This window comes from Neoarthrinium moseri, assembly GCF_022829205.1.
Source record: "Neoarthrinium moseri strain CBS 164.80 chromosome Unknown scaffold63_Wmoseri_CBS_16480, whole genome shotgun sequence".
In the NCBI taxonomy this organism is placed as follows: Eukaryota; Fungi; Ascomycota; class Sordariomycetes; order Amphisphaeriales; family Apiosporaceae; genus Neoarthrinium; species Neoarthrinium moseri.
This window is the reverse complement of record NW_026055177.1, coordinates 66,022-88,225: the sequence shown is the minus strand read 5'-3', so window position 1 is coordinate 88,225 and position 22,204 is coordinate 66,022. Positions and strand designations below refer to the sequence as shown.

At 51.7% G+C, this 22,204-nt stretch overlaps 5 protein-coding genes across 5 annotated transcripts; 1 reads left to right on the top strand and 4 right to left on the bottom strand.

Moving 5' to 3' along the window:
* Positions 1-1,906: 1,906 nt before the first annotated feature.
* On the bottom strand, positions 1,907-3,097 carry JN550_011109 (uncharacterized protein; the record flags this gene model as incomplete). Its single annotated transcript, XM_049309438.1, has 1 exon — positions 1,907-3,097. One exon carries the CDS (start codon positions 3,095-3,097, stop codon positions 1,907-1,909), a length of 1,191 nt encoding a protein of 396 aa, XP_049166909.1.
* Positions 3,098-10,402: 7,305 nt separating this feature from the next.
* Positions 10,403-12,007, bottom strand: JN550_011108 (uncharacterized protein; the record flags this gene model as incomplete). The annotated part of the gene is made up of 1 exon (XM_049309437.1): positions 10,403-12,007. The coding sequence occupies one exon, from the start codon at positions 12,005-12,007 to the stop codon at positions 10,403-10,405; it is 1,605 nt and encodes a 534-aa protein (XP_049166908.1).
* Positions 12,008-12,841: 834 nt separating this feature from the next.
* JN550_011107 (uncharacterized protein) lies at positions 12,842-16,494 on the bottom strand (the record flags this gene model as incomplete). Its single annotated transcript, XM_049309436.1, has 3 exons — positions 12,842-15,789; positions 15,872-16,359; positions 16,421-16,494. 3 exons carry the CDS (start codon positions 16,492-16,494, stop codon positions 12,842-12,844), a joined length of 3,510 nt encoding a protein of 1,169 aa, XP_049166907.1.
* Positions 16,495-16,669: 175 nt separating this feature from the next.
* On the bottom strand, positions 16,670-17,820 carry JN550_011106 (uncharacterized protein; the record flags this gene model as incomplete). The annotated part of the gene is made up of 2 exons (XM_049309435.1): positions 16,670-17,417; positions 17,465-17,820. The coding sequence occupies 2 exons, from the start codon at positions 17,818-17,820 to the stop codon at positions 16,670-16,672; spliced, it is 1,104 nt and encodes a 367-aa protein (XP_049166906.1).
* A 2,516-nt stretch (positions 17,821-20,336) lies between these two features.
* Positions 20,337-21,345, top strand: JN550_011105 (uncharacterized protein; the record flags this gene model as incomplete). The annotated part of the gene is made up of 2 exons (XM_049309434.1): positions 20,337-20,489; positions 20,539-21,345. 2 exons carry the CDS (start codon positions 20,337-20,339, stop codon positions 21,343-21,345), a joined length of 960 nt encoding a protein of 319 aa, XP_049166905.1.
* Positions 21,346-22,204: the final 859 nt, after the last annotated feature.

Below are 22,204 nucleotides of genomic sequence, written 5' to 3'. Positions count from 1 at the left end.
AATGAAATGAATAGACTGTTCTGAGCTTGGCCGGTATCAACTTTTTGTCCTGCGCGCGGAACAAACGCTGCCGAGCCCAGGGACACAGACCTTTTGAGAATTTCTCTTTCCCGCTTCCAGGGTTCGAATCGGGCAAGAAGAATGAGTCGCCGGTAATTACTTTTTTTTCTCGGTGTGGGCGGTAAATTGCGCGCAGCCTCTGGCATTCATGTAGGTACCGACAACTGACCATTGAACCCTGCGGCCCTCCCAGGAACGACGTGCAAAAAGGGAAGCAGATAATAGACACATTGCACATACCACCCGTAGCTAAATGAGAACGGAAGACATGTCCGTCCGTTGATTCCCCCATGATACACCTCTGCTTTGATCTCGCATGTTGACGGGCTGACTGACTCTTGCCTGCTATCAGCGCCGATCCGTCAAAATTATGCGATCAACTAATGCCCTGAGGCTGAGACATGGGGGGAAGGTGTGAGCATAAACCAATTTAACAGAGCTCACACACATGCCCAATAATTTCCCCTGGTCAAGGGTAAAAACCCTGGCAGTGCCCTAAGAAAAAAATTGTTGTGGCTTGCCGAAGAGGCACAGGAATTTCACGGAATAAGGAAGCACTACTGGATGCGACGGAACGGTGAAGGTTTCTGACAGCGAGGCAGAACGAAGGCACGAATACTTGCCAACGAAGCAATTGAGCAAAAGCCGGGCCTGTTCCAAGTTCTGAGCACTACCGTACTCCAATGGGCCCTCCCGGAGGGTCTTGCAGCAGGTATCCATGCCCGAAAGTGAACACGCATCCACAAGTCTCACTGATGCCCAACTGGGGAACACGCGGGGTCGCGGTCCAGACCGCCGACTGGCCCCAGAGCGCGGTGGCCTGTCTCGAAATCTTGGCAAAACCCAATACTCATAGGTCCACACACGCGCGAGAGATCTCGGGAGCCTTGCATGAATAACCACGTTCTTTCGCGAAGGCTGCGTAGCCTCGCCGGCAGTTCAAAAACATGCTAGAAAACCTGGTAGGCTTCGCACATCTCACATACAGGAGTCCGTGACGTCCAAGGTTGAATGAGGTCTGGCTGAAGGACTGCTCGTCTCGACTGCCATGCTGGAGTATACTACCGCAGACGACCTAGATTCACTCGTGGGGATAAAGCGTCACACGTTCAAAACAAGGAGAATTAGGTGTTTAGAAGACTTGAAATTGATAGATCTAAATAAAGGGTATATCCACCAGTAGACACCCAGATTCCCGGTATCGACCGCACTCGAGATGTCTATAAAAGGCACGGTCAAACAACAAAAAACGCCGTTCGATGTCCTCTCAAAGGCCCTGCTGACGAAAACATCCCATAACGCATTCCATAATATCCATTAAAATGTATCCCTCAGTACCCTTCAATCTCGGAAAAGCCTCCTCCACAAAATCAATAACTCGTGTGATGCAGCGATCCCGTAAGCATAAAAGAACTTTTTTGGATTCCCAACACCCAAGACGAACTTCGTAAAGTTCCAGGACAGATATATCGCATGTCCTCGTTAGCTAGCGTGTTCATATTATAAGTCGCACGTCTTCTGTTTGGGGTATCAATGAAGACAACAGAAAAGCCCGATTCCTTCTCCCCGTGATGCATGTTCAGGTTGCCCCTACTTCTGTATGCGACAGATATGGGAAAGCCTTCCGATAGAAATGAGGAAGACATCCCTGGTATAATGCGCTGTGCCATTTCCAAAAAGGCAAAGACCGACTCCGAAGGCTCCATAGGAAATGGGGTCCTAGTGTACAAGATGGATGGGCCATCAATAATTTTTTTTGGGTTTGGTTTGCAATTTGGGTCCAATCCTGGAAGTTGAACCATGGCTGATGTAAAAAGAAAAGACCATCGGGTATCCTGGGCTTCCTCTACATGGTGGGCTTCCGGAGGATCTCTTCGCAGTTGGCATCGAAGCGAAGGTTCCAGAGGCGGACTTGTTGCATGAATCGTTCCGTCTTCTCCAATTCTCGTTCGCGACCGAAGAGGGTCTCCACGAACTCGACGCCCGATCCCTTGCCAAGCTGGGAAGGATCCTTGCGCTTGCTGGCCTTGAGCATAGGGGCCTCGCACCTCTTCAGGAGGGCGCGGAGCTTGTCAGTCATGCGCTCACCAGATTCGATGAAGTCCTCGACCATTTCCCGGTTGTCCTGGGCACGGATCCTGGGGACACAATCCTCGGAGCGCTTGATCTTGCCAGAAAGCTGGATGAGCAGGAGCCAAAGCTCACCAGCCATGTCCGAGATGGGAGTAGCAGGGCCATGATGGTAAACGGTCCAGTCATAGATCCACTTGCCCAAAGAATTGGAATCAAAGACACTACCTAGCAGCATGATCGGCTCCTCGGTGGGGTCCCAGTTCTTGAGAGAGTATCCAGCGGGGATCCGGTGTTTCCTGGCATCCGCCTCGGTGGCCTTGGCTGGGGCTGGGGTGGGCTTCTTCTGGTGAGAGCTGGACGGGCGGACCGTCGAGGGGCGCTGGATTGGGGGAACATTGGCGCTGGCCGACGGGCGGCGAGTGTGGGCAGCCCTGGTCGCCGAGCGCTGGATGGGATCTTCGTAGTATGCTGTCCTCTCCTTCTCATAGCCGGGACCCTGCTTGTAGTAGTAGTAATCAGTGCCATGTCCCGCAGCAGCAGTATAGTATTCGGAATATCTACGGCTCCTCGACTGCGCCGGCAACACGTAAGTGACGCCATTGACCTCAAATATCTCGTCCTCGTCGGAATCCCCATGCGAGGCCCGATAGTAGGAGTGAGAGCTGCGGCGCTCGCGCTTCGGTGACTGGTTCGACCCCTTTGAGAAACTGTGCTTTCGCGAACTCACTTTGGGGCCAGGGCCAGTGGCATATTCGCCTGTGCTTGTATACCGGGGCGAAAATGCGGTTCTGTAGTTTTCTTGACCACCGCTGCTGGCGTGGCGAAAGTGAGCCCGGGTCTGCGGTCGCTGAGGAGTCGCGTAGTAGAAGTTGTGCCGCGGCGATGGCGTCGGCGAAGGGCTACCTGGGTAGTAGTAGTCCGGGTTGGGCGTGGCGGACCCGTGGTACGGGGATGCGTAGCTCATCTTCCTAAACTCTTGCGATGTCCCACTGACATCCGAGTCTGCAATAACAAAAGTCTCCTGGCGGAAAATCGTCCCCTGTCGACGCGCCCGCCGAGGATGAGGGTATTTCGCGTCGCAAAATCCAAAGAGAGCGCCTGTGTCGTGACGCTAGAGGGAGTGACACCCGTCACCTTGGTATGTGGTCGGTTGGAGGAGGAGAGGAGGTTCTTCGTCCGTAAGAAAACATGTCAAGTCTGGATGGTCTATCTCCCTGAGAGATTGGGCACCAAAGTCGCTCTTGTCACGACTTTGATAGTAACTGCTCGAAAATGCTGGACTCTTCTGGGCCCAGACTGAGGTCGTTTGATTTGAAAGCGGGAGTACTGGATTTGGAATGGGGCAGGTGGTTTATGGCAAAAAGCCAGAATGAGAGGAAGGGAACCGAAAGTAGATGGCTGGGCCAAGGTGAATCCCTTTAATAAATTTCTCGGGCGTTGTGTGCAGAGGCGCGCTGGTCGGGCATACAGGGAAACACCCAGTACCCAACACCAAAACAGGGAGAGGCCAGGGGTGCGGGCGAGGCGATGACTGAAGCCGCGGGTGGGGTGTCCCCTGGAGGTACCGCAGTCTCAAAGCCTCGGACGGCCAAGATGAGATTAGTCACACCCCAGAGGTCCAGCCACACACAGTCTTTGCGCTAACAAAAAGCACTGGCCTTCCGCCGGACTGGTAAAGTCCCTGCTGCGTCTGCTGAGTCGTGCAGAAACCCAGCGGTTTCCCTAGGTAGAGATAGTCGCTGTGCCTCCGTAGATCTCCTCGCAGTCGCTGACTCGAGGCTCCTCTGCAGAGGGTCTCGCAAGCAGGAGGTGACGAAAAGGGAGGCGGCGAGGCGGTACCGCCTCTACGGCCCGGGGCCACGGATTTGCGATAGGCAAACCTCAAACCCCCTAGCTCTTTGTCACTCGACTAGTAGGCTTGCAGTGGTATTGTCAATTTTTCATGCCTGGACGTCGAGGATCGAAATTGCAGATCCTGGTGGGTGATATGACGCCGTTGGGTCAGAACACCGGGGTTTCCTAGCGTCCAGGGTCCTAACCTCCTCGCTGGAAAATTGGCCTGGGTCCTAACCGAAATGAACGTCGCGCCAAACGGGTACGATGCCAGAGTCCAGTCCCACCGTCTGCCGGGAGCTGGGGGAGGTCCAAGTGGTCGGTTTAGAGAAAAATTTTCGAGCCGTCCATTTGGCAAGGGGCCTTTATAATTGAACAGGCTGGCGATCACCAATGATTCATCGGCAACAATGCTGGGCTTTGAGGCGCAACGGATTGCAATGCTGGCTGGATACGAGAAAGGCCGAGCGGAAAGGCCGGCCCAGGTAATGTCGTGCCGAGAAGAGGGATGGCGAAGAAGATGATGGCCAGTGATCGAAATTCTCTGGTGCTGGGTGCTGTTGGTCATCAACAGTTCCTAGTTTGCTGCTGACTTGCAGTTCAAACAAGGCTGATGCTGATCCTGACTGGCTGTTGCGCTCAAGTGAAGATATTGGATATTGGTCCGTAATTGGACTCAATATGCGACCGAGGCTAGCAGGCAAATAGGCTTTCCAAAGCTCCCTGTTGCCTATAGTCAGAGCCGTTGGTCGATTTGTTCGTCTGCAGGGCGTTTGCCAACTTTTGTACGGGCGATCCTGTAGATGATGGATCACTCCCGGTGAGTAATGTGGAATGAGTAACAGAAGAAGCCCGGGAGGCAGCGAAGCAGATGACGACGTGAATAACCTGGAGGCGGGGAACTTGTCGCAGGTCACCAAAATGAAGTCAGCGACGGGGGTGGAACGCGGGAGCGTGGAGCATGGCGGTTTGAAGCCTTTAAAAGTTGGCAGACACTGGAAAGTGTGTGTTAATCGTTGTGCACCGGCCGGACTCCCCGCCATCATCGGCAAGATGCGGGTGGCCAGACTGAAGGAGCAAAACACCTGCAGAGGCGTCCAAGGATGGTGTGCGGCGAACGTGCTATAGGGCATACCACTCCCGGTGAGAGACAAGACTTGCGGTACTTCTGCACCACCACAGGCGGAAACAGCACGGAACGAGCATTCACAATGCTAGAAAGCAACGTGGTGAGCACGCAGCGAGGCAGGGATGTGCACACCCACCCCCACCGTTGACGGTCTGCAAGTGGTAGAAAATCGTCACCAGACTCTATCATCACTGAGGCCCGGCGCTTCGACGATCTTAACCATGCAGAACATCACCATGTCACAACGTGGGCCCCGCGAATGGGCGATCTTGTGGGAAAGCTGCTTGGTCTTGCGAACGTTCTTTGCAGAAGCGGTTCGCCAAACCTGCACGTCTGCTCAGAACCCCAGATGGATTTGCCCATACAGCCGTCTTGCGGGGTAAAGCTGCATACTCATTGCCTGCTTGGGTGTCTCACCAACTCGGCCCCTATTCTTCCATATGTGTCGCTAGTGCCTGTGCGCGACCACCCCGAATCATTCACAGCGATTCACGTATAATCGTTCAAAAGATCACCCCCAACATTTGACTCAGGCTCTTGACGATCTCTGAATCCCACGGTGCCTGAGCGTACTATTGATAGCCATGCACGCAAGGGCCTCTAATCGCAGGTGTGCTGCAACCCCTTTTGCTCTTGGTCGAGTTGCCATGGGGTTACGCAGCATGCACTGGTTAATGGTGGTGCCAACCCACCGGAGCTGCGGACGAATGGTAGCAATCTAGTGCGCCGTTACCTTCATGTCAGCGTGTGATCTGGTGTCCGAAAGCTCAAAAAATAGGATGCTGCTGACACCTCGTCAGCGAATGACACCCTACAGCCCATTTGTCCTTCCCATCAGAGGAACTATATCTGGGCCGGTGAGGAGAGATTGAATGAAGGCTCACCGGGCGGATACCTTCCACCGGATGAGTTTATTAGTTATCTATTCCAGCCTGTCAGGCCGGTCATCCGTCCCCGCCAAGAGCGAGATCTCAGCAGGTACAGCCAATACTAATGCGGGAGGCTGGTCTCTCTGATGAGGCCAGCCTCGTCGGTGTTGGTGGCGCTCAAATGTCGGCAACCCGACCCTTCGGTTGTGCATGCTTACTCTCACAGTCTCTCGCTCGACCCGCGGCAAGTTATCGAATGTTCCCAGCTGACTCTAGCGCAAGGCTCGCTGGATTGTGCTCCCCAGAATCTCGGGACGCCACTAATGCACACGCTGCGCGGGTGCGGTTGGAGGGGCCGTGTAGGTGCGCACTAACGCTTGTCGCTCTAGGATATGGCTCCCGTCTTCCGTTGTCAAGCCTGTCTGCCAAAGATCCCACGATCGGGTACATCCAGCTCCATAGCTCCATACAGTACAGCACAAGTCTGCATACGGGGACCCAGCTGCTAACTTGCAGCCTGCAGTCTACGGATACACGACGATGAATATTCTCCTAGACCCCTACGCCGACATTACATCCACTACCGCGGGTCAATCCAACGACTACCCATGCCTCTTCGTATCGTCACACGGACTTGGCGGCCATCGAGTGGACACTACACCTTTCCATAGGTTGGGCACCTTGTACACCTTGGACGGATGGCCAGCACGGCACGGAAACCACTGGCCCCCAATCAGCCAATGCTGGTCCTCGCCGTGCCCCCTGGAGCGCCTCCGACGCCTAGTCTCGTCAGTGCGCTGCTCTTTGTCCACTATCTCATCTAAACCGAAAATTCTTCCCTGCTCGCTAATTTCTTCAAACTTTTCGCTATCGAGAGCCATGGAAATCACAATTGAGCGAATGCCTTCTTCGAGGAGGCAGCCGATATCGTCTGCGCATCGTTCGAGTGACTCACACCATGCGCATACATGCGATTGCATATGTCACTGAGCCGATGCCTTGCTGCCCTCACGTCAAATTTGCTGTGATGCATTCATGTCCAACGCTCGACTCACTGCCAGCTGAATGGTCAACCCGAGGCCCTGTTGCATGGAAGACGCAGTGGTCGTCGTTCCGATTGGGACGTCGGGGGGCCCTGCAAGGTGCAGATGCCATGCCAGAGCCACAGGATCTCGACAGAATGGAGCCGCTAAGCCAGCATCCCTAACCCATTTCACCACTCATGCTGCACTAATTGCTCTGCCGCACTCCTCACCGTCTATGAACAACACAGCTTCACCCAAAAATAGGGAGGGCCATCAGACAACTGATGCTACAGACTCCAGCTGCTGTCGTCTTTCGTCACTCACCGACTCTTTCATTTGACGATAGCTTCCATGGCAACGACGCCCCGATGCAAGGCTGTGCATGTCATTCATGCCTTACCGTAGAGCGGGCGCGGGGCTTGTTTACATTCGCACCACTGCCTGACCCATGCGAAAGGAAGGGAAAAATTTTGTGGCACTGACGTAGCATTGCTCTGTAGAAGTAAGAAAAACACTGTCTAGAAAATTTCTTCAAATTTGTGAAGGAATACTCCCTAAGCGGCACGAGAAAGAAAGAATGCGGCATCGCGAGCCGCGAAGGATCGCAACGTACCAGCGGCGCAATGCTCGAAACGTGGCGTCCGTTTCAAATTAGTGTAAGCGTTTCTTTTCCTTATTTGCTACCAAGAGCTAGTGGTATTCAAAATACCATCATGTGGTACATTCCCGGTGGTGTGAATACTATTGTCACCACACCATGCTCGGCGACCCTACCACCAATATCCTACTAGGACTGGCGGGTGGTTAATATCAATATCACATTTGGAAGGCCGGAACGACTTTCGCTAGTGTCGTTGCATCTCCCTTACCCATGTCCATGCCCTAGGCTCACCTGGCCCTCCTATCGAAAACTGAACGGTTAGTCATCACTCGCATCCGAGTTGTGATGCCCGGTTCAAGTGCCGGAACTTTGGTGTTCAACCACTTAACGCCGACATCGTGGTTTGGGGGTCTCTTCGCCTGGTCTCTTTGCATGCTGTGCCCGCTCTTGGAAATCCATTTGGTTTGGGGGTGTAAGTCTAGAAGTTGCGGGCGGCGACTTGATGGCATGGGGAAGAAAGTTGATTGTCTTGCATACCCAACGCAGCCCTCGACATTCCCTAGCTGCGTATTGCCTTCAGTCAGCTGTAGTGTTTACCACCGTCATGCTACTTTGTCAGACGCAGAGCGACTGGCTGCTCAAGTTTAATCCATCGTTCTATTGGCGATACGTGACCCAGTGTTCCGGACTGCTGGGGTTGACGTGTCAAAACGAAGCTACCAATAGTTCATTGTGGTCTAGCCCCTTGCATGTGATAGGCGAAGTGGCCGGCATCGCCACCTCCAGATTTCCAAGGCCTTCCGGAATATTGCCGCTTTAGTAATCTCATTCGACGACTACAGCTAGTGCACTATCAAATCACGTACCGACTCCTGATAACAGCGGTTCACAGCCCACCAGATGATTCATTCCTCATGGTATCTGCGCAATAGGCTGCATCCATTAGTCCTTGAAGCATGGTTACATCATTCTTACTCTCAGGGGAAGCAGGAGGCAGCTAGAGCACCCTGGTCACGCGCCCAAACCCTGGTGCAGGCGAACTCCTATAAGTGGCTCCAGTATCATAACAATTATAGATTCACCGGTAGGTTGGCTACATCCATGGGGTGAAGGCGAACTCTTGAACTCGCCTTGCTCTTTCCGTGTGAGTCATTGTAGTCATAATCGCCAACCACCTCAGTTTCATCTACATGCACGTGCACGCGCATCTGGGAGGCCTGCGGTGGAACATGGAACCGATGCTATATTGCCACCTTAGGCCACAATGACTACAGTGCAAGGCTTCTGCCTCATGACGACGACTTTCAACAAGTTAAGAGTGAACTCCAACGTTAGCCACGCCCGTGTTTCCAAGTCTAGTATCAAGACCGAACAACTTAGAATCATCGGTTCGATCTTTAGTGGATTTTGCAGGCAGCAGCGTAGCACTTCGCACATATTACAGTACAATAGCAGAGATTGGTAGTCCGATGGTCGCGCTGTTGCGATTTCCAATTGGCACAATAACGAATGTCGTAGCTTGCCTTGTTTCATTTCCTTCCTTTGATTAGCTGAGGTGTATCGCCCCTTTAGGCTGTATCTTGTTCGTCACATTCATGGTGATCCTGTGCGACAGTCAGCCTCAGACTGAGGTTATTCACACTCCTCAAGTATTAAACGTCTGTCTGACTATGCCATTATAGCCACACCCGGAACTTTAGTCACACTGTCTTCAGTTTCCTATGACTCACCATGATATACTTCGTGCACTGTGTTATCAAGTTCCTGCTTGTGTACATGACCTGTGTTTCGTACCTGTATGGGATGCTCTCCCAAACAGTGATACCGCCCCCAACTTTATGTGCGCAATAAGGCGTGATAGCGGCTCTCGTGCACGACCTTACCCCCAGGTAGTATTAGCTGCATACGCTACGCCAGTGCAGCTCAGGCTGGCAGACTCGAACCGTGTGCCAGAGCAATACGAAAGCGAGGGTATTCTACACCCCAGTTGGTTTTACTGGAGCATACTCCGGCTTTCCCAAAGCGCTACCGCATCTTTCCAACTGGTTGAATGATATCTCACTGATTCTCGGTGTTCGCGCATTCTTCTGACTCTACCAAATGTTTCTACAGTTTTCCGAATTATTGGGTTAGCATGTTCATCCAAAAGTCCCAAATTTTGCGCCTGCTGCTGGGATGTATCCAGCTCTTGCAGCTGAGCATCCTGAAGTTGCATTAACTAGGCGTTCTCCGAACTATAGTTTCAACTAAACTTTATATTAGTCACCACGTTGTGATAGTCAACTTGAAGGCTAAGTTATGTTAGCGCAACATATGACCACAGGTGCGTCCAAAGATTCGCGCATCAACGGGTGGTGTTGTGTGCAGTCGAAAGAGACCACGACTGGAGCAAAACTAGGTAAAAACAACTTTTGTTTGAAGGATTCTAAAGCAACCAGTAGCAATCCCGTAGGTGCTGATGGAAAGTGCCATCAAAGGGTTGACGTTGCAATCGGGGCTGGGAACATTATGGATAGCCTCAAGCGCAATTCAGGACTGAATAAAGTAAACACTGTATATGAATACTTTATAGAACCTTGAATCTATCTTCTTACCCCCCCTCTCCCTAGTACAATATAGCAAGAAAAGTGCAAACCCGTTACTAGGGTACCTGCTTGCTGCATTTCGACTTGCAACCCCTTTTCAATTTAATGACGCCAAAGTGACGAAATCAAAGCATACCTATGAGAGAAAATCTTTCGTTCAATCAAGCATGTTATCAATTTGTACATCATCTTTGTCCCCGAATTCAAAAGCTTCTGGGTATGTAGAATCATACCCTCTTAAGCTTTAGGAGTGTTTTGGGTCGAAGCCATGAGAGGTTATGCCGAACTTCGGTTCCGGTGAGCCGGGAGATGCTTCGCGACAAGTCTGAAGTCCCAGACGCAGCTTCTGATTCCAAATTGGCAATCTTCCAGGCTCGCAGGAACACCAAGCTAAGCGCGCCAGCAATGAACGTGCAGCCGACGAAGATCTGTGCCGCAAGGAAGATGCTAGCCGTCGATTTTTGAGTGTTGACTATCTGCATAGCCACCGGCTCAGCAAACGTTGTGGGAAGAACCATGCAGATGCAGATAACACCAAAGATACGCGCCAGCTTGCTGACCCCAACTACCTCGACAAGAACAGGTGTGACAGTCGCCCAGAATGTTCCGCAGATACCTCCAGCCAAAAGTGCAAAGACAGACAGCAGAGCAAAGCCTTTGGCTGGGATCCATAGTGCGAAACACCAGACACCACATAGCGCCGTCATGGACATTGCCATGTTGATGCGGCCGACCCTGTCGCTGAAGTATCCAACAAGGGGCCTGCCGATACCTAAGCCTAGGTTGAGCAAAGCATTTGCGATGGATCCTTGTGTTGGCGTTAGTCCGACAGATGTAGCATAACTGGGAAGCGAGTAGAGCAGAGTGATATAACCCAGCTCGGTGACCGTTCCCCAAAAGACGACGAGAATAACTTCGATACGTGTAAAGTCACGAAGTCTGAGACTATGGTCTTCTCGCGTCCTGTGTGGTACCCCATAATTCACCTCCCTCAGCGTTAGAACGGAGGCGAAGTTGGCCAAGAGCGTACACAACGCAAGAATGCGATACGCCCACTCTATGCCAACGTTCTGGATGGCCGAGTTTGTTGCGAGACTGTATATGACGCCTCCTATACCAGCACCGGCGGTAGACAAACCCACAGCCAAGCTTCGTCTGGTCGAGAACCACGGCGGCAAGGCGGCGGATGCTGTGATGTACAAGAAGCCCATGCCCCAACCGAAGCATACCCCTTGACTAAGGAAAAGATGCCAGATTTGTGTAGCGTATGAAGTCTTGAACAGAGCTACAAACTCAAGTGCAGTACCAATGAGAAGGTTGGTCCGCAAACCGTAGTGATGGTAGCACTTGGTTACGATGGGAGAGACCATGAGGGCCTGCGAAATCGAGAGGCCGCCAATGAGGGAGTACTCGAGATGAGTTGCGCTCGGGAATATCTCGTTGGCAGAATAATAGGCTAAAATAACAGCCCATGACTGAATAATGCAGTTTGAGTTCCAAATCGACCCTAAGCCTGGTAGAGGGAGAGCACCTACACTGTTTACACCCCAGGTATGGGCGTTGATGAGAAAGACACTCAGAGCACAGATCCACGCATATCCGCCATTAGGGGCCTCATAAATTGGTGGAACAGTTCGTGATTGGTTCTGCCGGAGACGTCCATCGTGACCAGACTCTTCGAGCTCAATTGCTTCTTGGCTTCGAGCTCGCGTTGTAGCGGCTTGCAGTATCGACAGATCAGCCATGCCTCGTCGCCCCGATAGATATTCAGAAACACAGGATATCGAAACTTGAAACCACTCAAAAGAGAAAGATTGAACTCTAACGTCCATCGTGTTAAGACCATGAAAGACTCTACTAGCTGTACTATAGTCGGCTTACGGCGGGTCACGGTGGGTCGACCTAGCTTCCGCATCGTCCGGTACCGGAAGGCGTATATACTTTCTGCCGTGACAAGCCTTTCACATGACTAAAAGACCAATAGACTAGTGTAAAATCAGTGACAGCCTGTATATAGTAGTAATGAAGGATCTCCGAATTCTCCCCAGTAGTGGCTTGTACTCAACTATGGCGCCTCCAATTGACCAATTTCTTCTCTGAACAAGCAAGGCAAGGAAAAGATATTAATATTGTGACTTACAATCAAGGTGGCGAACACCCACAGATCAGCTGACATTTGCAATATTCATTAGATTCTTTTAATGGCTTCATTTATTTCTGCCTGTGTAGATAGATTGCAGCACCCACGATTGTGCTGAACTAAACGAATGGCAATACCAATATCTCAAACACTCCCGACCCGTGTTCACTAGACGCCTAGCTTAGAGCGTGTCAAGCTAGCATCTGTCAAGTAATCTTTCCCGTAGAGGGAGATATGAATGAATGTAAAATCGGGAGCGACGTATCATGAACGAAAGGGGTGATTGAAGACAAGCGCAGCCTCCTGTGTATTGGCTTTGAATTGAAAAGGGAAGGAATGCGAATAAAGAAACAAGCATTTCAGTAAATGAACTTGAAGGTTAGAAGTCATATGAAGGTAGGCTGAGCCATCGAAGCGAGCCAGGTTTGGTCGTATATGTGTAGGTTTGGTCGTGATGCTGTCAGTGTGCAACCTTGAGTACCCCTACCTCCAGCTAGTCTTTGGCAGCCGCATATTCCATATCACACTAGAACTTGACCCACTTCAACGTCAGAGCGATAACAATAACTGGAAGAACGCTGACTAGTTCCCCAAGCCCAGCATATTCGGGAGGAATTCTGACGCCCGCCCCTCCACTGGCAGCAACGAGGGCCCCTGAAGCGAACAGGAGTGCGAGGACATTGTATACGGCGCTCCATCCAAAATTGAACATGATCCGAACCATAGAGGCATGGGATATGTCGATCATGGTTGCAACTCCGTGGAGCGTTGGACGCATGAGAACAACATCAGCTGCACTCTGAGCGATGTCCGTTCCTGAGTTGACGTGTACTCCAATATTCGCCTGGGCGAGGGCTCCAGCATCGTTGGTTCCGTCCCCAACAAATACAATTGTTGGTGACTTGCCATCCAATGTGCCAGACTGGAGTTTCTTGATGAACTCAAGCTTATCGGCAGGCCGACATTTGGAATGCGCCTCCGAAGGATCCAGGCCAAGCTCCTCAGCGACACTTTGGACCGCGCCGTCGTCATCACCACTCAGGATGGAGACTTGGATCCCTTTCTTCTTCAGTTGAGAGACAACCTGATGAGCATCTGGCCTTAAAGTATCGGAAAGGGCGTAAGCTGCACACAGCTCGGAGTCAATGGTCACACAAAACACTGTGTAACCGTTCGATAGCATGTCTGCGACGTGGTTATTGCTGGCAACTTGCAACCAATGAGCATTACCACCACGGACAGTGCGCCCGCCCACGGTTCCTTCGATACCATGTCCTGGGATCGCCTTGCTATCGGCAATCAACCTTTCAGTTACGGCCTGCTCCTTGAGGTATTCCCCTACGGCGGCGGACACAGGATGTTTGCTGCCGGCGACCAGGCCCAAAACGGCCGAGCGTGCCTGAGAATCCCCTGGTGAATAGTACTCATTTTGGACCTTGAGTTTTCCTTCAGTCAGTGTACCAGTCTTGTCAAAAACAACATGGGTAGCGCTGCGAACTGTCTCTATACTGTCGGCCGATTTGAAGATAATGCCATAGTCGGCAGCTACGCCGGTCCCAATTACAATGACCATGGGTACCGCCAAGCCGATGGCGCAAGGGCATGATACGATCAGGACAGTGATGGCAAATGTGAGGGCCTGGATGGAGGCCTCGCTGCTACCCTGTCTTCGTACTTCTATCCCCACAGCTACCCAGACAGCGAAGGTGATAATGGTGAGTGCAACTACAACTGGTACGAAATACGAGGCAATCCGATCTGCGACGGCCTGCACCTTTGGTTTCGTCAGCTTGGCACTATCGATCATCCCAGCAATAACGCTAACGGTGTTATCCGCCGGGAGATGTGTGAGTCGGACCATGAGCTTGCCTGATCCATTGATAGAACCAGCCAAGACGTGATCCCCAACGGTCTTCTCAACGGGTCGCGACTCGCCTGTGACCATAGCCTCATCGGTTTCCGATTCACCTTGAGTGACGATACCGTCTGTTGGTATACGATGCTCAGGCAAAACGATAAAGGAGTCTCCATATTGGAGAAGCCTCGTGTCGATTTCCGAACTGGTAATCCCGTCCTCGTTGACCAGCAACGCTGTACTGCTTTGCAATGACCGTATCGAAATGGACTCAACGGCTTTCTGGCGCGCCAGAGCGCCGACAAATCGACCGACCATAACAAGCGAGACCAACAGCGTGCTGGTCTCGAAGAATTCACCTGTGGACAGGGGCTGGCGTCGGACGAGGAAACCAAAAGAGACCACGGAGAAGATATATGCGGCGCTTGTACTGAGCACTATAAGGAGGTCCATTTCGATCATGCGAGAGAATATAAGGCTTTTGAGGGCCTTGGGATAGAACGGGCCTGCGACGACCAACTGGACAATAGTCGCGAGGACTAAGGAAGCAGCGCCATACGCAATATCGTGCTCTGGTAGAGGCGCCCAAGCCAATACAAGAACGGGGATCGTCAAGATACAAGAGAGAAGCGTGTAGTAGCCAGTCATCTTGACGTGTTTGGAGCCGGCGGCCAACCCAGGGTCAGTACCAAATGGACCCAAAGCAGAGGGCAGGAGCTGCTTTTCACATAGATCCCTGGCACCGACAACGCGCGGGTCGAAATTGACCTGAACAATGTCTGAGTCATTATCTGAACGCTGTAAATAGTTGACTCCAATTGGGATTGCTTGATCGAGAAACTCTTTCATATCGCCTTTTGGGATAACTTCCAGGCTAGAGCCTTGGGTGGAGATCTCCTGGCATTTGAACTCAGTCGTCCTTTCGACATGCTTCATGACAGCATCAACTGACATCACGGCGTTATCTAACACGAACTCGGTCCGGGCCATAACGAGGCTGATCTGCAGATTTGTAACTGCTGGGAGGTTTCCGAGAACTCTCTGGAGCTTGGTTTCACAGCCTGTGCAAGTCATACCGGCGATTGTGAGAGCAACATGCTCACGACCAGTGTGTCCCTTCTCAGGATCCCTCGGTTGGGATGCAGCTAAATTCTGACGCAAGCCAACAGGTGTATCATTGTTGGTGACCACGGCCTCTTTCTCACACCCGCCTTTAGAAATTGGGCTGCTAGGGGTGCAACAAGCGGTCTTGCAACCAGAGCCTTGGGCTTGGATGGGAGCGACATCTGACCGGCAGTACTGGTTGTCTTCCGTACTGGGAGCACTGCGACCTCTACGACCTGCGGTCTGCGATGAAGCAGCTGGATCACCTTTGCCCCGGCCTCGCGGTTTGAGAAAGGCAGGCTTAGCGACACAGCACGACTCCTGCCCTTTCGCGATCAAGGCTCGGCAGAGACAACCGAGCGTGGCGAGCTTCTCGCTGTAGCGTTCGAATGCTGTGGTCCTGTGGGTGCTGCATGCGTCAGGCTCAACACCGTTATCCGAACCGCCGGTGGTGTGCGATTCATCGCTACAGTTCTGTTTGCAGTCCCGCAAAGCGAGACGTTCAATGCAGGTGACTGGCATCCATTAGAACCTGTCAATTCGATCGGAGTGTAAATTGGAAGATACCATCACAGCATGGTCCAGGTTTCCCCTCACAGCATGGCGGCGCAGTGGCCTCGACTTCAGCGGAGCATCCTGGCCCAGAACAGCAAGTGTTGTCGGTAGATGTTGGCGGTTTCTGGCTGGCGCAGCATTCATCAAGGCTTTCAGTATCAGATACCTCGTTCTCGCCAGTGCAGCAATTACTATCGTCAGCGCATTCTTGAGTCGTCGCGTCCTGGCTAGCCTTGTCTGCGCAGCACGGTTTGGCCTGACAATCCTTGGCGGAAGACTCTTGTCCTGCATCGCGAGATCCTGGGTCAGGCTTCTCACAGCACGAACAATCGCCGGCGTTGGCAGACTCATCAGGTGATTCGGCACAGCAAGAGCCCCCGATGGCACCAGAACCGTATCCGCTCACATTGTAGGCCATTCTCGAGCCAGCTGGTTGAGAGGCCGTGACCGGAGCCGTGTTCGGTGCTGGTGGTCCGCCGCAGCAACGCCCGCCACAGTGGTCAGGCTCAGAATCAAGAGACGGGCCCATGCTGTATGATCGTAGCTTTATCAATTTGTGGAGCGTTGCAGAATTTTGTTATCACAGTCAACATGTTTTGCTGTAGAACTTCCGTCGACGATGCTGGGTAGTCACAGGATCCCTGGGTCCGAGCGTCCTCGGGCATGATGTCTCAGCACCTTCGGCCAACAACACCGACAGCTGGCAGGCTGCCAAGATTTAATCACTTTAGAGAATGGCAGTCTAAAAAATGTCACAACAATTCCCTGATTTCACACGTTGGCCGGCGAAGACTACATAGGGGGTAACGTTGCTGCGCAACTCAGATTGGCTCTTCAACCTCAAACGCCTCCCACGCCCCATCCCGACAATGGGTTGTTACCAGGAAGCGCGGTAAGCCACTCGTCTCTTGGGTTAGGCACCGCAGAGTCAATCTTACACCTATCGCTCGTATTGATGCCGCCGATGAGTCTCGGGCATTTGTCCATACCGTCGTTCCCAGCGTCACAGCCGTCGATGATTGCCTGCAGAGTTGTGGTGTCCCAGCCCGAAATCATGTCGCCATGAGAGCTGTAGCCTGTTCTATCACCATTGGAAAGCACATATGGCTGGGTTTGGCCATCTCGAGTCCACTCGTTTGCGAAAGGTGTGGTATCGTAATACACCTCGTAGAACAGATGAGGCAGATGGGTCCATCCCTTGGGGCAATCGAACTTGTTCCCATTTGGTGTGGGAAACACCATGTTATTCTTGTGGTCATCTATGCCGGCGGCAGGATTGTAACATGAAGGGAAATGGATGTCTTGACGTAGAGGCGCCCCGGCAATATCGCAATTGATAACAGGGAATCCAGCTCCGGCACCTCGGTCGGTGGGATCTTGAAGACCCGCACGAGTCCCATCACTGTCCACTGGATACCGGTTAGGATCGCCATTAGCTGGGCAGACCCACTGCACCGGTTGAATTGCGCCGCGAGAAGGATCTAACTGTATAGCACCAGTAGCAGGCGGCGTGCGCTTACTGGAGTCGCCGATGACCATCTTCAGGCCCGGAGGGAATGGCTTGATTACATCGTTTGTAGCATCAAAGCTAGCTCGTTAGCAACAAAATTAATGCTGTAAGAAAAATGTACCTACAAGTAGTAAACCTGCATGTAGAATAGGGGAACCTTCTTGAAAGTGCTGTTGCGGGGTGACTGGAACCAAAGATCGGGAACCCAGTAGTTGGACTTGTCATTCTTGATCATGGCGTTGGTACAATTAGATTCAAGCAGTTGGTCTCCTTGAACGGTCAAGCCGAAGTTGTGACCTCCCATAACTCCGTGGGAATGACCAGCCGGCGCACCTGGGCTGACAATGGGGTCCATTCGGCCTTCTGTTGAGAACTTGCCGGGTTCATTGTTGAATCGAAGTACCGCAAAGGTTCGTGAATCTTTGGCAAATGTGACTGCAATGAGTGTAACTAAGAAGGAGACAACGGCGACAGGCTTCATGATGGCTGGTTGTTCAGGAGTGCTCTGGGAGTTATGGTTCAGGCAAAGACCGTTCTTTGCGCAGAAGAAGCCAATATAAATAGACCTGCAGATACATTACAGCCGTGAGTCAGTGGAATAATTTATTCTTCATAGAGCGAGGCAACTGGTGTACGAATCCAGAACGCGGTATTTCTTTGTCAATTACTAGATGGAAGAAATCCGTAAGGTTCTAGGCCGGCCCTAGTTATACCGACACCATTATATTCACTCAATGGCGATTTCCATGCTCTCTACGCCAATCAGTAAGAAAACTGCGGCTACCATCGAAATTTGAGTCGCTGACAAGATAATCCTATACAACGCCAAGAATCAAACACTGGCAGTTTTCCGTCAGCTCCGTGATGGCTTTACAGGTGAATGACTGGGGCATATTGAGAGATGTAATCACTATCTCTTTCCTTTGTCTACACGTTGATGTTTCTGGTAAGAGGAAGTTTCTGAACTCAATTACCATATGTCCAAATTGTCTAGGCTTAAGATGAGAGGGCATAGTGAAATTCCCTTTCTTATTGAACTCGCCGCATGGATTAGAGTCCCCACCAGGAGGAATTATCCCTTCGATAATATAGTACATCATTCCAGATTGTTTCATCAACTGCGAGATCCTAAACAGCTTCGTTCCGCGTACGAGTGGTGCACGCCCAGACAATGCTGTTCCTGCGCAAGTAAGCGCACGAAACCTTTGCCACTCTGTGCCCTGGAACTTTGGGTTGCCCCCGACGAAAATGGTAAAGGCACCCCGTATTCTAATACATGGAGAACTTAGCATTTAATTTTTGATGCAATGGATCGTGAACATGTTGACTAACCATAGACTAGTAGACATTGCGTTGCAGAGGTCCAGACCAGAAAACGATGTAGATTCCCGACACAAAGCCGCCCATGGTTAAGACAACAATCCCCACCAGATCATAGTCGTAGTCATAACTTTTCAAGCTCGTGGGGGTGGTCTATCAAGGTATAATATTTCTATGACAGTCCCAAACAGACAACGGTAGTGATGAGGAGCAACGAAAAAAATGAAGCACTCGTCGCCTGTGACGGGGGCATATCTTCCCAGTAGGTAATGTACAACATACCATTCATCCACCAAAAATAGAATGGCAGGTATCAGGTGAGAGTATATGTTATCGACTCGTTGTGCATGTATGACTAGCTGGCAAAAGACACTCGCGTCGATCCTGATACAGGGCGATATCCACGATGAACGTACTTGCTATCGCGATGCCACTCAGGGAGTTCCTCAAAAGAGAGCAACACTGGTATTTTCCCAACGCTGCAGCTACCCTGAGGCCTGTGATCGACGCTGTTAGCCCCCTCTCTGCGTGCAGGTGGCTGTAGGGTTACAAGCCGAAGGCTGGGGGCTTGATCTCACCATTTCATCGTGCGATGCAGCAAGAAGCGGAACTTGGAGCGACACAGGGAATTGGAAGAGAGGGTTTCCATGTTTCGATCTATATGGTCTACAAGAGGCGATTTGCTTACTACGAGCCGAGAGTCTGCTTTTTGCAGTCTGGTCAGGCGGAATTTTCCAAGAGGGCGAACCCACGGTACACTTGCACCTTCGACATTCCCGACAGGACAGAAGATCCGGAAATCTCTCCCTTGGAATGCTATATACCGTCTTACTTGAGGCTCCCAACTTGAAGCTCGCTGGCGTGATTGCGACGTTTGAAATCATGTGAAGGTCGATAAGCTGCGCTTGAGCTGAAGTTATAGCTCGTAGACCAAATAACTGCCAAGCCGCCTATGCGATGTCAGCCGTAAGCTGCATCATGTACTGTAACTTCATTACACACAGCTATTGGAACGCGCAAGGCGAGAACTCAAATATGAGAATGGTTTACATGATGACAGAAACTGAGCATCACGGTACAGTGCGTTTACTGATTCCGACTAAGTGAGGTGAGTGCACAAGATTTTGATGAATTCAATCTTGGGCCACTCCTATCCAGCGGCGCTTTGCTTTTTAGTACGTGTCCACACATTTGGTGCCCACTAACGATTCCACTTTACCTTAAGCTTCCCCTTACACGACATCTAATGCCTGTCTCGGTAAGCGTTCCCGCACCCGACGGGCCCTAAAAACGTCCTCATTGGAGGCGCCAGGCCAATAGTTATCCTGCAACAGTTCATGCAGCAGTGATTAGCTGCGTCAATATTGAATTGAAATAGGCAAGAAGCTGGCCACGGTCCAGAACCAGGGTGAAAGGGCTCGACTGCCCGAGACGTTTTCTATGATGAGCCCTGCATCTTACACAGCTTATCATCGACGCCAACGCCCGATTGAGGCGCGGAAGCGCTTACGGCCCTTGCAGTGGCCGATCTAGAACGTTATGACATCTTGACCTCCGCACGGCGCGAATTTTACCGTCGCGATGGGAAGGATTCCAGGACAGCTCTTGCGCGCTGAATTCTGTGGTTTGCGTCACTTACTTTCTCCTTGAGGTCGCCCTCCGCTGGATTATCGCATCATGTCGTTCGCCGCTCCTGCGTTAAACAATTCTGGGTTCTCTACTCCATCGTCAGTCCCCTCAGGGCGTGGGCGACGACAGACTCAACCTGGCCGTGGTCCTTGGGCTGATGGTCCTCTGCCTTTACTGGAGACTCCTTCGCTGACATTGGATGTACGTATTTTAGGGCATTTGGATAATAACCTGATTAATCATCACACAGATAACGCATCCAGTCCTTCACGTCGCAAACGAGGTGTGCCAGGGACACAATGCCGCACTGCGCGGACTGAACGCGATATTCCTTCAGGCCCCCCATGTCTCGGCAGCCAACGACGTCGCCGACCTCCTCTTTCTGACCAAATCCTGGGCTGGATGGGTCTTGGGGCAGCATGTTCAGCGGCAAACACGACTGTTTCCGCAATTCGAAGAAACATTGGGAAAGCCTGGGTCCATTACCTCTCTGTACACGGAAGAGTTGAACTTCGAACCAGCACTTCACCATTTGCTGGACTATTCAGAACATACTCATTCGAGACCTGCAGCGTACGACTCTTCGAACTTCCTTCTGCTCATCAAAGGCGTCGGTAATGCATTCAGGGCCTATGTGGAGGCTCAGACATCTATACTGGTAGATCTACAATCCCTCTGCGGCCAATCTGGATCGTTTGAGGCAGAGACGCGGAGTGCAAAGATCTTGCAGCTATACCTATCATCTGAGGCAGATATCAAGGACCACTCAGATCCGTTCATAGTCCCCCCGATGACGGTTCGCATGCGCGACACGACCTACGAAGGTGGTAACAACTGGCCAGGCTTGTCTGTGTTGGCTGTCCACGCTATTGCTGACAAACTGTCGCCTGCACACGCCGGTGCATGGAGGTTTCTCCCATGTGATGTTTGGGGGAAGCCCCGTGGGCTTCCGTTCTTGGGGCAAGACGCAGGCAAGGCTGATGGCTTCCAGAAAGTCTTGCCGGCAGTGACGCCAATCTCAGGGGCGTCGACGGAAAACCTCGTGTATATGCGGTAGAAGGCGGTGTTTATAACGTAAACGCCTATATCTACCCTCGTAGAGAACTTGCTTGGTAGTATTTCGTATCTCACATGAATGTCACTCACTCCGAGGGCCACTTCTTGAGGTATCCCCGCGACCCGATGTGTGAGCCACTAAGAATCTCCATAGGATACACATGCAAGTGATGGAAAATTGGACTGTCAATCGAGAAATGCTTACATGAGGCCCGGGCACACATAGATCATTTGAGCCTCATCGACCCAAACTCCCGAACACTCCTAGCACCCCTGTACGGTTCATTAACTTCAACCAAATGGGCACCATCCAGCCCAAATAAGTGGTGCGCAAGCCGTCCGATGGCTTCGGGATTGCTCCATCTGTCCATAGAGCCGCATGGTCCCTGCGATGCGCTAGACTGCGGACCACGCTGAGATCCTGGGTAGCTAGTGGGTACTCAATCTCCTTCAGACGACAACCCCTTGCTCCCTAGCAATTTCTCTGTTTCACCCAAAATGATTCACTGTAGATTCCTGCTGAATGCATCCAGCCACCCGATGTGTTAGCTCGGGTCTGAGATCCAATTGGCGTGTAATCATCAATGGTCCGCAGAAATAAGCCTTGCATACCGGCATGACATGTTCTTGGCTGAGTAGCATTGCCATAGAAATTGAAATTGCTACAACTCGTCTGTTAGAAACGAGCCACGAAGAAGGGTGGATCTCAACCATTGGCCATCCCAAGTGTTCAGTACGCGAACCAGGCCTTGGTATATATCATACATGGAACCTATATGGAAGCTCTGCGTCAATGGGAACACGATCTTGCTGCCAACAACACCAGTCACCATACATATCCGTAGTACTAACCTACGGCC